This window comes from Callithrix jacchus, chromosome X, assembly GCF_049354715.1.
Source record: "Callithrix jacchus isolate 240 chromosome X, calJac240_pri, whole genome shotgun sequence".
Lineage (NCBI taxonomy): Eukaryota > Metazoa > Chordata > Mammalia > Primates > Cebidae > Callithrix > Callithrix jacchus.
Window position 1 is genome coordinate 35,101,168 of NC_133524.1, and position 16,590 is coordinate 35,117,757.

Here is a 16,590-nt window from a genome sequence, read left to right on the forward strand (position 1 = left end):
CCTGAAACAGTTTAATAATTTAGCAAATGCCTTCAAGTGAACTTGACTTCACACCCTGCCCCTTTTTTCTTATGTTGGTCTTTCAAGTCCTGTCTGTCTTGTCAGCCATGTACTTCAATTTTTGCCTCTTTTGCTTTGTGCGATTGCTAAAAAGCTCTGTTGGCTTTTCTGCCTCTCAGCAGTAGCATTTTACTAGATTTGCAGCATCTTGCTCCATGCCAAGAATTGGCAAATATTCGTAGGAAAATTCAACTCATAGAATATTTGCTCACTTGTTTGCAGTTCACTTCTTTTAAGAAATTTGACTACTCAAATTCTGTGGGGTTCAATTTTAATCTGATGAAATGTCTTTAACAGCGTATGTTTAGATAGATTTTTTTCCCTTAATCTGGCTCTTTCAGTTTTGTAGCAGTAACATTGGTTTTTTACAAGCTACTTTGTCATAGTCAGGAGCTTAATTCCCATCAAGGCATCTCTGATTAATTTTTTTGGCTGCCATTCCACCAGGAACGAGACATAGTTATTACATTCACCTTTGAAGCCTTCAGAGGAATCAACATTGGAAATAGGAACACTCCCTGGTTTTTTGGAAAGGGGTAAAATTAAAAAAAAAAATCTCTGGAACCCCTTTACCTGTGCTCATCAATTTCTTAGCAGGTCTTTTTCATTGCCCATGTTATACCTCAGACAGCAGCATGAGTGGCCCCACTGATGTGAGCCATTTCTCAGCCAAATAAACCTGTTAAAATTGTCCTAAGGCAATGAGAGTCAACAAGAGGAGCAGAATTTTTAAAGTTTTTTAATTCCAAATATTTCTTGTACAGCAACCTCAATTTCTTACCACTTAGCTCCTTGATTACAGATGAAGCTGGGTTTCCTTGAGGAAAGACCCTGCTATGCTCCCAAAAATGTATACCTATAATATGTCCGCTAGCCTTCTCCAAAGGGACCTTGGGCATTTTACCAGACAGACTATACATAGAGGAAATAGAAATAATAAGATGTTTGATGATTTCTGAACAGTGAACTGACCTTAATTACAAGACTCAAAATGTCACTGTGTTCTGCCAGTCAGTGTAAGACTTATAGAGGTTAGGTAATTAATGGAATTTTAGCTCAGATCCTTCTCACAATGAGTCTAGGTTGTCCCCAGACACATCCTGTAGTTATTTCCATACTTCCAGAATACAGAATTGGAGTAGTTATACTTAGCAACTGGTAGAATACAAATACACGTTTCCTGAACTGTGATGTGAGTGATACTATGATAGGAAAGCCCAAGTAGAAACCACTAGAACTTCTTCTACTGAGAAAAATAGTGAATCAGAAGGAACAACATATTCCTAGAGAGTTGGCAGAGGTTAGTGCCACCATTCAAGACTAGAAGAATGCAACAGAGATGATTCCCACAACAACCCCATTGAATTTACCTATTTGGCCTATGGTGAAAACAGATGAATCTTGTAAAATGACAGTGGATTATCATATGCATAACCGAGTGGTGACTCCAATTGCAGCTACTGTTCCAGATATGGTTTTGTTGCTTGAGCAAATTAACATATACCTGATACCTGGTATACAGCTAATAACCTGAAAAATGTTTTTTTCTCCACACTTGCTACTAAAGCCCATCAGAGCAGTGTACTTTCATTTGGCAGGTCAACAATACATCTTCACTCTCCTAACACCGGGGTATATCAGCTCCCCGATCTATGTTAAAGTTCAGTCCACCTTGCTTACCTTTCCTTTCCACAAGACATCATCAGACTGGTTCACTAAATTGATGACATTATGTTAATTGGACCGAGTAAGCAAGAACTATCAAGTATTATGGACTTATTGATAGGGAATTTGTCAAATGGTGGGAAATACATCCAACAAAAATTTATGGGTCTTAAACTTCAATTACTAGGTACTTAGTGGTGATGAGAATATTGATAGATCCTTTCTAAGTGGTTGTATCTGGTTCTACCACCAGAAAATGAGATCCATCACCTAGTGGGCTGCTTTGGATTTTGGAGGAATCACAGTTTTCATTTGATTGTGCTACCCCATCCTATTTATTGCATGATGAAAAGAGTTGCAGTTTTGAGTGAAGCTCAGAAAAAGATAAGGCTTAGAAACAGGTTCCAAGCTGCTAGGGAAGCTGCTCTGCCATTTGGGCCATATCATTCAGCAGATCCAGTGGTGATTGAAGTTTCAGAGGCAGATAGAAGTGTTTAGAGCCCTTGGCAGGCCCCTGTAGATAAATCATATTGCAGACATCTAGGAGTTGAAGCAAAGCCTTGCCAGTCTCTGTGAATAGCTCCTTTTCTTTTAAGAAACAGCTTTTGCCTGAGTAAAGACTGAACACCTAGCCATGGACCAACAAGTTCCCATGTGACCTGAGCTGCCCATCATGAACTGAGTGTTGTCTGACCTACCAAGCTGTAAAGTTGGGTGTATACAGCAGTACTCCATAAACAAATGGAGGTGGTATATGTGATATTGGGCCTGAGCAGGTCCTAAAGGTACAAATAACTTACATGAAAAAATTGCCCACATACCAATGGTCCCCCTTTTGCTACACTGCCTTCTGTCTCTCAGTCTCCATGTAAGGCCTATTGGTAAATTCTCTATAATCAGGGACAAAGGACGAGAATAACTGAGCCTGTTATACAGATGGCTCTGCATAATATGTAGGCATCACCTGAAAGTGGACAGCTAGAGCACTACAGCCCCTCTCTAAAACATTCCTGAAGGACAGGGAAGAAAAAAAAACATGAAGGGAAATTTTTTGCTTGGAAAATTTTATTTTTCTTGGAAGGAGAAATGGCCAGATGTGTGACTGCATACTGATTCACGGGTTGTAGCCAAGAGTTTTATTGGATGGTCAGGGACTTGGCAGGAACACACTAAAAAATTGAGGACCAAGACATTTGGGGAAGAGGAGAGTAAAAAATGATTTTTAACAAAGTACATTTCATGTGAATGTCCATCAAAGGCTAACCTTAGCATAGAGGGCTTTTAATAATTAAGTGGACAACATTATCTATTCCGTGTATCCCAATTAGCCTCTTTATTCCACCTCCTGTGTCATTGCCCCATGGCCTCATGAGCAAAGTGGCCATGTTTGGCAGGAATGGAGGTTATCTAGGAGATTAGAAATGAGAATTTCCACTCACTAAGGCCACACTGGCTACAACCACTGCTGAGTGGACAGTAAACCAACTGTAGGTATCAGCAGTGGGTCTATAATATGGTACCATTTTCTGGGATTGGTTACTAGCTATCTGGTGGCAGGCTAATTACAATGGATCACTTCCATCGTGGAAGGAAAAGCATTTTCTTTTACTATAAGAGATGTTCCTATGGTCTGAATGTTTGTGTCTCCCCACAAATTATAGCTGAAACCTATCCCCCAAGGTAGTAGTTTAAGACGGGGGCCTTTTTGGGGTTGATTAGGTCGTGAGAGAAGAGCCTTCATGAATGAATTGGTGCCCTTATAAAAGGGAATTAAGGTATCATTTTCATCCTTTTCAGCCACGTGAGGACACAGCAGGAAGTCATCACCAATGAAGAAAGGGTCTTCATCAGACACCCAATCTGCAGGCCTCTTGGACTTCCTAACCTACAGAATTGTGAGTGATAAAATTGGCTTTTTTTTTCATAAGTTACCTGTCCTAAGGTGTTTTTCTTACAGCAGGCCAAGCAGAGACAGATACTTACACTAGATATAGATTTGCTTTCTTTCTACACAATGCTTCTGCCCAAACTACTATCTGTAGAATGCAGAAAATGCCTTATCTGTCATTATGGTGTTCCTCAAAGCATTGCTTTTGATCAAAATCTCCCTTTAGAGTAAATAAAGTACAGTAATAGGGAACATACTCATAGAATTCACTAGTATTACTGTGTCTTCTGTAATCTTGTAACAAGCAACTTGATAGAATGGTGGAATGGCCTTTTGAAAACTCAGCTACGGGATCAGGTAGGTAGAATTTCTTGCAGCGACCTTCATCGGGAGTCTGTATGTGCTCTGAATCTATGTTAAATATATGGTGGTGTTTCATTCATGGCCAGATTTCACAGGTCCCAAAATCAAGGAAGGGAAAGGGGAGTGGCACCACTCAGTATCCCTAGTGATGTGCTAGGAACAAGTGTTACTTCCTGTCCCTGAATGCTTAAGCTCTGCTGGTCTAGAGGTCTTAATTTCAAAGGGAGAAATGTTTCCACTAAGAGACATAGGAGTGATTCCGATGAACTGGAAGCTAAGACTATCACCCTACTACATTATGCTTCTCATTCCTCTGAATCAACAGGCAATGAAGCTACTATGCTGGCTGGGTTGATTTGTCCTGATTAGTGAGAGGAGATTGGACTGCTGTTACACAGATGAAGTAAGGAAATGTGTCTGGAAGACAGGACATATAGAATCTCTTAGGGTATCTCCTAGTACCACCATGCCTTCTGATTATACTAATGGAAAACAATAACAACCCAAGTCAGGAAGGACTAGTAATGACCCAGACCCTTCATGAATAAAGGTTTAGGGAATCCTGGTGGGCAAAGAGCCATTACCAGTTTAGGGGCTTGCTGAGACCAATGCAGATATGGTAGGGATAGTAGAAGAAAGTAGTTATAAATATTAGCTGTGATCATGCGGTCAGTTGCAGAAATGAAGATTGTAACTATTGCCAATTTTAATTTCTTATATGTGTGTATATATAACACATACCAATTATTTTATTATTTTCTTTTACCTACTTATCATCTAACAAAAGATATATTAATTATAGTTATTGCCATCATACTATTTTTTACCTATTTTAAACAGCTTTAATTTATGTATCATAAAAATAATGCATTTCAGTGATTTTAACTATATTCACAGAATTGTACAGCCATTACAACAATCTAATATTAGATTTGCCCAACAACTGTCAATCCTTATTCTTCTCTTGCTCCAGCTTTAGGCAGCCTCCAATCTACTTCCTATCTCTACTCTTTTAACTATTCAAGATATTTCATATAAACAGATTTATACAGTATGTGTTATTTTGAATCTATATTATTTCATTGAGCATAATGTTTTGAGGTTCACTTATGTACTGTACATCAATATTTCACTCCTTTTTCCTGTCAAATGGTATTCTATTATATAGATCTACTACATTTTGTTTAACCATCAACTCATGGACATGAGTTATTTCCCCTTCTTGGCTACAGTGAATATTGCTGCACTAAACACTCACATAAAATCTTTGCATGAGCATATGTTTCAATTTCTCTGGGATAAATATCTAGGAGTGAAATTGCTGGGTGGGTCTACATGGTAATTCTATATTTAAATTTTTGAGGAACTGCCGAACTATTTTCCATTGTGACTGTACAATTTTACATAATCATCAGCAACATATGAAAGTTACGTTTTCATGACACTCTTGCCAACACTTGTTATGTCTTTTTTGTTATAGCCATTACAGTGGGTAGTAAGTGTATTTCATTTGGCCTTGATTTGCTTTTCCTTAGTTACTTTACATAGCAAGCATTTCATATCAAGTATTTCATATCAAGCATTTTTTCATGTGCTTAATGGCCATTTTGATATACTCTTTTTGAAATACTTATTCAAGTTCTTTGCCCATTAAAACAATAAGAATATTTTTATTATTGAGTCATTAGAGTTCTTTGTATATTTGATGTATGTCCCTATTTAATATGTAATTTACAAATATTTAACCCATTCTGTGAGATGTCTTTTCATTTTCTTTCATTTCGGTGATTATGTAGAATAACAGAATTTTTATTTATTTATTTTTTCAGAGAGAATGATTTCATTTTATTTATTTACTTAATCACTTTTCTTTCCAACATTTATTTTATGTTCAGTGGGAATATGTGCAGTTTTGTTACATGGGTAAATTGCACCTTGTTATTTTCTTGATTGTACTTTTTTGAAATGCAAACATTTGATTTTGAGTGAGTTCATGTTTTTTTCTTTTACTGTTGTGTTTTTGGTGTCATTTCTGAGAAATAATTGCTGAGCTCAAGATCACAAAGAAATGTATACCCGTGTTTTGTCCTAAAGTTTACAGTTTGGGCTCTTATATGTAGGTCTGTAGTCTGTTTTGATTTTTGCATAGGTTTTGAGGTTCACATTCAGATTAACATTTTTTCATTTACATGTCCAACTGTCCTCATATCATTTTTTCCTGATCACATTTATTTAATTCTTTTAATTTATGAGGTTATATAAATATATATGTATTTTATGCATATATACAGTATGTTATAATAAATCCAGGGTAATTAGCACATTCATCACCCCAAACATTTATAAGTTTTTTTTGTTGAGAATATCCAAATTCCACTCTTCTAGCTATTTGAAAATATACAGTAAGTGGCTGGGCACAGTGGCTCATGCCTGTAATCCTAGCACTTTGGGAGGTTCAGGCAGGAGGATCACTTGAGGTCAGGAGTCGGAGACCAGCCTGGCCAAAATGGTGAAACCCCATCTCTACTAAAAATATAAAATTAGCCATGCATGGTGGTGGGCGTCTGTGATCCCAGCTGCTCGGGAGGCTGAGGCAGGAGAATCACTTGAAGCCAGGAGGAGGAGGTTGCTGTGAGCTGAGATTGAACCACTACGCTCCAGACAGGGTGATAAAGTAAGACACACTCTTAAAAAAAATTAGAGAGAGAAAAGAAAATATAAAGTAAGTTTTTGTTAATTATATTCACCCTATTCTATTATATTGATTATGGGATATCAAGTAGAAAAATGAACATTGCCTGATGATTTTATGTTCACTTACAGGGAAAGGATTAGCATGATTTTGTTTGTAAGCAGGATTGTTGTCTCATGTTAGATGCAAATATGGCAAATATGTTATGGTCCTTATGTGGAGAATAGGTATAGTTTATGGAGATGTGTGTGGTTGCCAAGTTGACAAGAAATAGACTGATGGTTAGTTTTATGTGTCACCTTGGTTAGGCTATAGTATTCAGTTATTCAAATAGCATGTAGGTGTTAATGTAGTATTTTCCAGTTTTAGTCAAAATCTATAATCAATTCATTTTAATAAAAAGAAATTATTCTTGATAATTTGGGTGGCCCTCATTCAATTAGTGGGAAAATTTTTAAAGCAAAACAGGTTATCTGAAGGAAGATGAAATTCTGCCTCAAAAATTCAACAGCTCTTGCCTGAGTTTAAAGCCTGACAACCTGCCCAGTAGATTTGAAACCTGCCAGATCCCACAATCGTTTGCTTCAATTCCTTGAAATAAATCCAGCTAGCTAGCTAGCTACCTACCTGCCTACACACACACACGTGATGGTTCTGTTTCTCTGGAGAACTCTAATAAATCATTCCTGAATTGCTGTTATATTACTACATTAAGCACCTATAAATCAAGTGTGTTGTGCATGAATGTTTTTAGAACTTGGCCATTTACCTAACCGCTGGCAGAATGAAAATACTCACAAATGAACTTAATGGAGGATTGTATTTCCTCTTAAAGAAATAATCCCTCATTTATGTCATTTTGTCTTTAAGTGTAAAGGGAGTAGAATATTTTTAGGTAGGGAATGCTTGTGACTTGAAAATCATGGATGAAAATCTTAGTAAAAGCTCTGAAGTCTGCTAAATTCATTGCTTTTAAAGAAAGCATAATACAGATATGAATGTAACAAATTATTTTACCCTGATATTACAAAAGATAGTATACATTTTTAAACAAAATGTTCAAGAAATTATTATCAGTAGAGTGCCAAAATTGAAGAAGAAAAACATTACCATTTGATTTACTGTTTGAGTCATATTGTATTTTTGCTTTCCACATAATTATTTTATAAAGTCCTAACACTAATCACACTTCTACTCTTCTGTTACACTTAGTGTATTTGTCTGTTTTCATGCCGTGATAAAGATATACCTTAGACTGGGAAGAAAAAGAGGTTTAATTGGACTTATAGCTCCACATGGCTGGGGAGACCTCAGAATTGTGATACCAGTTGAAAGGCACTTCTTACTTGGCAGCTGCAAGAGAAAATGAGAAAGAAGCAAAAGTGGAAACACCTGACAAACCCATCAGATCTCCTAAGACTTATTCACTATCATGAGGATAGCACGGGAAAGACCAGCCCCCATGATTCAATTAGCTCACACTGGGTCCCTCCCACAACATGTAGGAATTCTGGGAGATACAATTCAAGTTGAGATTTTGGTGGAGACACAGCCAAACCATATCATTCTGCCCTTGGCTCCTCCAAATCTCATGTCCTCACATTTCAGAACCAATCATGCCTTCCCAACCGTCTCCCATTGGTTTTACTCATTACAGCATGAACCTAAAACTCCACAGTCCAAACGTCTCATCTGACACAAGGCACCTATGAGCCTGTAAAGTAAAAAGCAAGCTAGTTACTTCCTAGATACAATGGGGATACAGGTGTTGGGTAATTACAGCAGTTCCAAATAGGAGAAGTAAGTCAAACAGAAGGGGTTATGGGGCCCATGCAAGTCCAAAATCCAGTGGGGAAGTCAAATTTTAAAGCTCCAAAATGATCTCCTTTGACTCCAGGTCTGACATCCAGGTCATGCTGATGTAAGAGGTTTATTCCCATGGTCCTGGCAGCTCTACCCCTGTGGTTTTGCTGGCTTCAGCCTTCCACCATGCTTCTGTCATGGGCTGGTGTTGAGTGTCTGTGGCCTTTCCTGGCACATGTGCAAGCTGTTGGTGGATCTACCATTCTGGTGTCTGAAGGATGGTGGTCATCTTCTCACAGCTACACTAGGCAGTGCCCCAGTAGAAATTCTTGGTGGGGGCTCTGACCCCACATGTCCCTTCTGCACTGCCCTAGCAGAGGCTCTCCATGAAAGCCCTGCCCCTGCTGCAAACTTTGGCCTGGGCATCCAGGCATTTCCATACATCTTCTGAAATCTAGGCAGAGGATCCCAAACCTCAATTCTTGACTTCTGTGCACCCTCAGCCTCAACACCACATGGAAGCTGCCAAGACTTGGGGCTTCTACCCTCAGGAGCCATAGCCCGAGCTCTATGTTGGCCCTTTTCATAGCTGGAGCAGCTGGGACACAGGGCACCAAGTCCCTAGGCTGTACACAGACTGGGGACCCTGGGCCTGGGCCATGAAACCACTTTTTCCTCCTGGGCCTGTGGGCCTGTGATGGGAATGGCTGATGTGAAGATCTTTGACATAACCTGGAGACATTTTCCCCATGTTCTTGTGGATTAACATTAGGTTCCTTGCTACTTATGCAAATTTCTGCAGCTGGCTTGAATTTCTCCTTAAAAAGTGGGTTTTTCTTTTCTACTGCATCATCAGGCTGCAAATTTTCTGAACGTTTATGTTCTGTTTCCCTTTAAAACAGAATGCTTTGAACAGTACCCAAGTTACCTCTTGAATGCTTTCCTGCTTAGAAAATTCATCCACCAGATATGCTAAATCATCTCTCTCAAGTTCAAAGATTCATAAATCTCTAGGGCAGGGACAAAATGCAGCCAGTCTTTTTGCTAAAATATAGCAAGTCACCTTTGCTCCAGGTCCAAACAAGTTCCTCCTCTCCATTTGAGACTACTTCAGCCTGAACCTTATTGGTCATATCACTATCAGCATTTTTGTCAAAGCCATTCAACAAATCTCTAGGAGGTTCTAAACTTTTCCACATTTGCCTGGCTTCTTATGAGCCCTCCAAACTGTTCCAACCTATGCCTATTACCCAATTCCAAAGTCACTTTCACATTTTTGGGTATCTTTTCAGCAATGCCCCCCTCTAGTGGTACCAATTTACTGTATTAGTCTGTTTTCACACTATTTATAAAGACATGCCCAAGACTGGGAAAAAAACGGGTTTAATTGGACTTACTGTTCCACATGACTGGGGAGGCCTCAGAATCATGGCAGGAGGTGGAAGGCACTTCTTAAATGGCAGTGGCAAGAGAAAATGAGAAAGAATCAAAAGTGGAAACCCCTGATAAACCCATCAGATCTCATGAGACTTATTCACTATCAAGAGAATAGCAAGGGAAAGACCAGCCCCCATGATTCAATTACCTCCCACTAGGTCCCTCCCACAACAAATGGGAGATACAATTCACCTTGAGATTTGAGTGGGGACACAGCCAAACGACATCACTTAATTAAAATTTAAGTAGTAAATAGTATGAAATAGCCTGGGTGCAGTGGCTCACATCTATAATCTCAGCACTTTGGGAACCCAAGATGGGCAGATTGCTTGAGGCCAGGAGTTCAAGATCAGCCTGGACAACATGGTGAAACTCTGTCTCTACAAAAAATACACACACATAACAAGGCCACATATTGTGGTGCAAGCCTGTAGTGCCAGCTACTCTAAGAAGCTAAGGTTAGAGTAACACCTGGGCCCAGTAGGTCAACGCTACAGTGAGCCAACATCATGACACTGCAGTCCAGCCTGGGTGACAGAGTAAGGCCCTGTCTTAAAAAAAAAAGTAGTTAAAAATAATTATACAGATAGAAAAATTATTCCTGATTCCAACTATATCTTCCCAAACAATCCAAGAATTAAAACATCAATTGCTTCATTATAAAAATCTTTCAGTGCTTAATTTGAAGGCAACAATAGTGAAGACAATTTTGGAAAATTAAAAAGTAAAAAAAAAAAAATCCTGTTCCCACTACCTAAACACAACCATTTTCATTTTTGCACATACGTGCTAAGTCTTTTTCATATACATAGATACTTAGCACAACTTTAATAATAGTGTATATACCATATGTATAATGTATTTGTATATATCTACATACACCATAATTCTTATCTTAAAGGCTGCATAGAAACAGTGGATTAGGAGGGAGATCAGAGTATGGGTCACACTCAAGACCAGCCCCCATGATTCAATTACCTCACACTGGGTCCCTCCTACTACATGTAGGAATTCTGGGAGATACAATTCAATTTGAAATTTGGGTGGGGACACAGCTAAACCATATCATTCTTCCCTTGGCCCCTCCAAATCTCATGTCCTCACATTTTAAAACCAATTGCACTTCCCAACAGTCCCCAAAGTCTAAACTAATTTCAGCAATAACCAAAAACTCCACAGTCCAAACACCTCATCTGAGATAAGTCAAGTTCCTTCCACCTATGAGCATGTAAAATCAAAAGCAAGCTAGTTACTTCCTAGATACAATGTGGGTACAGGGTACAATTAATCAGGAGCTATGTGGGATGACCTTCAGGTAATGAAAACCAATATGAAATGCTCATCTAATAATCTGATGTGGTAATACAGATATGGGTTAATACAGGTCAGAACAAAAACATGCAAAATAATTTTTCTAGAACTGTTAACCAAAATATATTATACAGATGTGACTTAATGCTAAATCACATGCCTGTTAATAACTGTTTTCAATTTTACAAAATGTAGATTGTGCCGTTTGAGAAGTAGGCCTTCTATTAGAAACCCAAATGTGATGTCTTAAACACAGAAAAGAAGCCTAGTGTGGTCAGTCCCAGGTTGCTCTTGTTTTCCAAAATGACATCAAGGACTTTGGGTTTTTCTATCTTTCTACCTTTGCTCTTTTTTACATAGAACTGAAACTCATGATCACAAGATGGTTGCACAAACCCCAGCCACCATGGTTAATAACAAACAGCCATAAACTGTTTCTTGAATGATTTACAGATTTCCATGCTTATAACTGGTGAATGTGCTTGTGTATTTTCTAAGTGTAATTAAGTAATTATAGCTCTAGTAGCACATATATGTGAAAAGCTTAAATATATATATGTATATACATATACATAAAACCCCACAATGCACTTATAATTCAAATAGAATTTAAGTAATTATAACTGTAGCAGCACATATATATGAAAATACAAAATTGAAAAAAAGGTCTTTAGGAACTTGGCTAGAAAGTGTGAAAGGTCACATTAGCCTAGGAATTCAAATGCACCATTCTGTATAAGCCTTTGATGATAGCAGTCCTATATATTCCAGTGAATTGGAAATAATGCCTGCCCCTGATGCCCCAGAAATGGTACTGAGCCCCTTAAGACTTGGAAGTAAAATGAAGATACCCTAATTTATATTTTTGAATGTTACTGGAATTATCTTCCATGAGAAGCATTTGTATTGAAGTTACGTTTCTCTTGTAAGGACAATTAATCAGGCTATGTGGGATGACCTTAAGGTAATGAAGTTCAATATGAAATGCTCAGCTAATAACCTGAGGCAGTAATCCAGATATGGGCTCATACAGGTCAGAACAAAAACAATGACAAGGAAAGAAGAAAGGAAGAGACATAATTAATAGAAACTTCAAGAACAGATTCTTTCAGTATTTAACTATGTGTGTATATGGAACAAATTAAATAAATCAACAATGACTCCAAGATTTCTAGCTTGTATTGCCAAAGAAAAATGACATATTGCTGAGCAAGAATGTGCCACTATTTCTCTTTGCAGTTTTCTTTAAAATCCTTAAATGTAAAGAATTAAGTCATTAATTTGATATACTGTTTAATATACCTTATATTAAAATGATGTTTAAATCTTAAAAGGTAATGAATCCCTACTGGTACATATGGTAAAACACTACTTTCAGCTTTCCATAGATGGTAAGATGTATCTTGCCAATTATTTTATTCTTTCTTGTTAGAATAAGAAAACTGTGTTTGGAAGTCTAAAAAGGCCAAGCATGTAGATTTTATGATATTCAGCTTTCTAAGAAGTGTCAAAGCTACTATTCTTAGTGTCTTTACTAAAAATAGTATAATGGTGAGGATTTCAAACCTCTTAGTTGATGATTATATTCTGTTGTTTAGACAAGATTTTTTGTTTTTTTATGCAGTGAGCAAATCTCTTTAAAACCCATAGGGAAAGCAAACCTGTTTTGACGCTTGCATTGTATTCCATACAATAAGTGATTTGTGAGTGAATTAAGGATATTCTACAAAATCGCTACTAACTCACTGTGTAGATTATTACAGACCTTCCAACAGAAACTGGATATTTGGGAAATGGGAGAAAGGGCAGTTTTATTACAATTTCAGTCTCTGTGAAGTATAAGATTAAAAATATTGGGGACTTTTTGGCCATTAATAATTAACCAACTTTTGGTAAAAATAATTTCTAAATGGGAAATAAATTTACTAAAATATATCTGCTTTTTAATTGAATATTTGTTATAGATTTGGATTTTGCAGAAAGTGAAATTGTCTTTTTTGAGGTAATAACTTTTAAACTGTAACTTCTAAAGAGTGTAGTATGTAATTAAAAATTTTTACAAATAAGTTATTAGAAATTTTAAAAATTATGCAAACTTATCCAAAAGAAGCACAGACTATTCAATAAAGTGAGAATAATAATCACCCTGTAAGGACAGAATCAATCACACGTGAACTGTAATGTTGCATAGTTAAAAGATGTGCTCTTAGAAAACACAAATGGAATTCCATTTTAACACAGTAAACTTTTATACTGCATTATTTTGTTTCAAAGTTTATGTATTTGCTCTTTGATCTATATGCTATTTATATGACTAGATAATTTTCAGGGGATCATGACATTTTTTGGTTCTTTGCTTTTGTTTTGACATTTTATATTTTGTGTTCTGAAAATATGGCTATAAAATGTCTCTTCAGGTAGAATGCTTTTATGTTTTGTTGAGAGTTTTATACAAATGGAAACTCTCAGTCAGGTTAACAACTTTAATTCTTATGGAGAATCTCTCTTCTCTCTTCTGCCTTTTTGTCTTTCTCTCTCAGAAAAAAAATTATATAATATTATTTAAATCCAAAGGAATCATATTAGTCTTTTGACTTAAAATATACTAAAATATTTTACTATGATGATTCTAGTATTTTGGTATTGCTGGGATAAAAATTATGCACACTTATACTATAGTTCCATAGATTAGAAATCTTACACAAGTGTCACTGGACTTCAGTCAAATGTTTTCCTTCCTGGATACGCTAAGGGAAAATAAATTTCTCTGACTTTTGCAACTTTCAGAAGCCACTCACAAATTCCTTGGCTCATGGCCCTTGCCGCCATCTTCAAAATCAGTATCATTACATGTCTCTGGTCCTTTTCTTACCACATCTTTTGACCATAGCCAGGAAGGGTTCTCTTCTTTTAAAGGTTCATAATTAGGTTGAAACTTTTTATTGAATAATCCAAGATAATCTTTCCTCAAGTCCTTAACTTCGGTCCCATTTGCAAAGTCTTCTTTACAGAGTGAAATGACACATTCACAGATTACAGGGATTAGGGAATGCACATGCTAGAGTTCTAATCAATGATTTTGGTTCTCCCATTGAATGTTGCCTTTTGTGAAATGAATACTGTCTTATATGACATGAATAGTCCCTTGTGATTGACATTTGTTTTTGTATATCTAGTAAATCATATTTCACCCTTTCATTTTTCAGCATCTGTTACCTTTCTAAAGTGATTTTTTTTGGACTAGATATTTGCCTGAGGTTTTTTCACCTCAAAGTCTGTATTTGGTAGGAGAAATTAGTCTATTATGGTTTATTGTGATAACTGATATAATTAATTTAATTTTCTTCATATTTTAGGTATTCCATCAATTTTTTTTTATTTGTTAATACAAGAGAAAGACAGTCACCTTCTAACTGTTCTGACCAGGGTCAGTTTAATCTATTAGTATTAAAACTTTATGGGGCTGCCAATATTTTTATGATAAAATAATATATTCAAGAATTGCATGTAGCAAGTATCACTGCCTATGGGTCCTTGTATATTGAAACTCTGGGCCTTTGGAATAGCTGTGAATCTGCACTTCTGTCCCCAGGTTCAACAACAGTTTCCTCTAAACATTAACAATAAGCAAAATTTGGTTCTTGAGACTCTTGAGCCAAGGAGTTGAGAACAAAAACAAATTAAATACATGTGTTTCTGCCACCATATCTCAAAATCCCATTTCTACATTTACTTTTTATCCAAGCAAAATCAGGCCCTGTCTCAACTTCCTTTGCTAAATACAATAGATATTTTCCTGTGATTATGTTAATGAACTTTTTTGGCCTCATTTGGAATTGACAGTGATTTCTACCTTCTTGAAAATCCTTCTTTACTTGATTTTCACAAAATTCTATCTCCTCTTTATAAGTTTTTCTGTCACTTCTGTATTCTGTTATAGTTCCTTTCTATGGCTATTACTTACATATAATTATGTATTAGACTTATCATTATATCTGTTTCTTACTCCATATATATTAACTTGGTTAAGTTTATCTTCTCCCATGTTTTCAAAACCAGAATTATCTGGACTTGGTGATTGTGTAGATACAAAGGTTCAGGAAAGATAGAAAGTTAAGATGACACCTGAGATTCTTGATTGGGCATTTTAGTTAATTCATATTAGAATGACAGCATACAAAACAGGTTTGTAAGAAAATATTTATTCAGTTTTGATCATAGTGAGTTTGAGGTGCCTATTACTCAAATTTAGAAATATTCAGTAATCAATTGAGTATACACTCCTGATTAGCAAGAGATACTCTATGGATGTATGTCTTTGGCACTGATCTCACTTGTGAAGTAATTGAAGTCATGAGACTAGGTGAGAATATCATAGAGGAGTCTGTGGAGAAGGAGCGTGAAAAGAGAACAAAAGCCAGGTTCTAAAAAATGCCAATGTTTAAGAGTTAGATAGAAGAGCGTATCACAAAATGACTGATGATAAGCAATTAGATAAATGTGAGAAAACTCAGGAGGAGAATGTGATATAATAAAAGCAAAGGAAATGTGTCATTGATGGACAGAGTTGATTGCTCAACTGAGTCATTCTGTCCTTCTACATAATTTATAGAATCTAAAGCATATTCCATCAGCATTATGCCCAGGGAGGGGAGAAAATACCTTCTTGCACTAGTTTTAGGGTGGTGTTTCTCCAGTTCTGCAAATTAAGACAATTCAAATTTCCAGTGTTAAAAGGAAAACTTCAGGCACAATAAGTTTAATTGAATTTTTTTGACTAAAAAAATTCATGAATTTGGGAAACACTGAGAACCAATAGAGGTTCCAAGAGCCATGATCAGCAGCTTCATTAGAGCAGTGAGTGTTACAGGCAAAACACAGAAGCAAAGTAGAGAAGCTACCTGATTGGCTACAGCTAGGCATCTGCCTGAATTAGGCATGGTGTGATGAGGCATTTTGCTTACTTGGGCGTGGTCTGACCAGTTAGCTTTCTGTGATTGCCTGAAGCTTTCCTGTTTGTTATTGGCTAAAACCTGGCTATTTGGTAAGCAAAAATAATACACTTATAAGTTAGGTCTTAGTTTGTTATATAGAAACCAAAATTATGGAGACAGCTCAAGCTATTGTCCTCCTTCTTGTTTAATTTATTACTAAGTAGAGACAGAGAGCATCTCTCTTACTCATTTTACACTCCTGTTTTAGACTATTCCTATTTTACCCAAGTGCTACTCTCTCCTCTGTTAATCTCTAAGAAAGGGACAGCTCATGACAATACCCTAGAATTCCCCTCCCACTTCTTCTAATTTTATTTCATCATTTGAAATGTAGTCTACATCACAGAATATAACAGAAGAAAAATTGACTATGTGTT

At 36.6% G+C, this 16,590-nt stretch overlaps 1 protein-coding gene across 5 annotated transcripts in view; it reads left to right on the forward strand.

Moving 5' to 3' along the window:
* Positions 1-16,590, forward strand: part of LOC118150508 (uncharacterized) — a 683,858-nt gene that overhangs the window by 423,614 nt on the left and 243,654 nt on the right. For all 5 annotated transcript variants that reach the window (XR_013531491.1, XR_013531492.1, XR_013531493.1 and 2 more), the window contains one exon: positions 3,523-3,620. Coding sequence is in view for 1 of the 5 variants with exons in the window: in XM_054250790.2 (XP_054106765.1) it covers positions 3,523-3,620 (98 nt within the window). In the remaining 4 variants the exon portion in view is untranslated. The remainder of the gene's footprint in view (positions 1-3,522; positions 3,621-16,590) is intronic.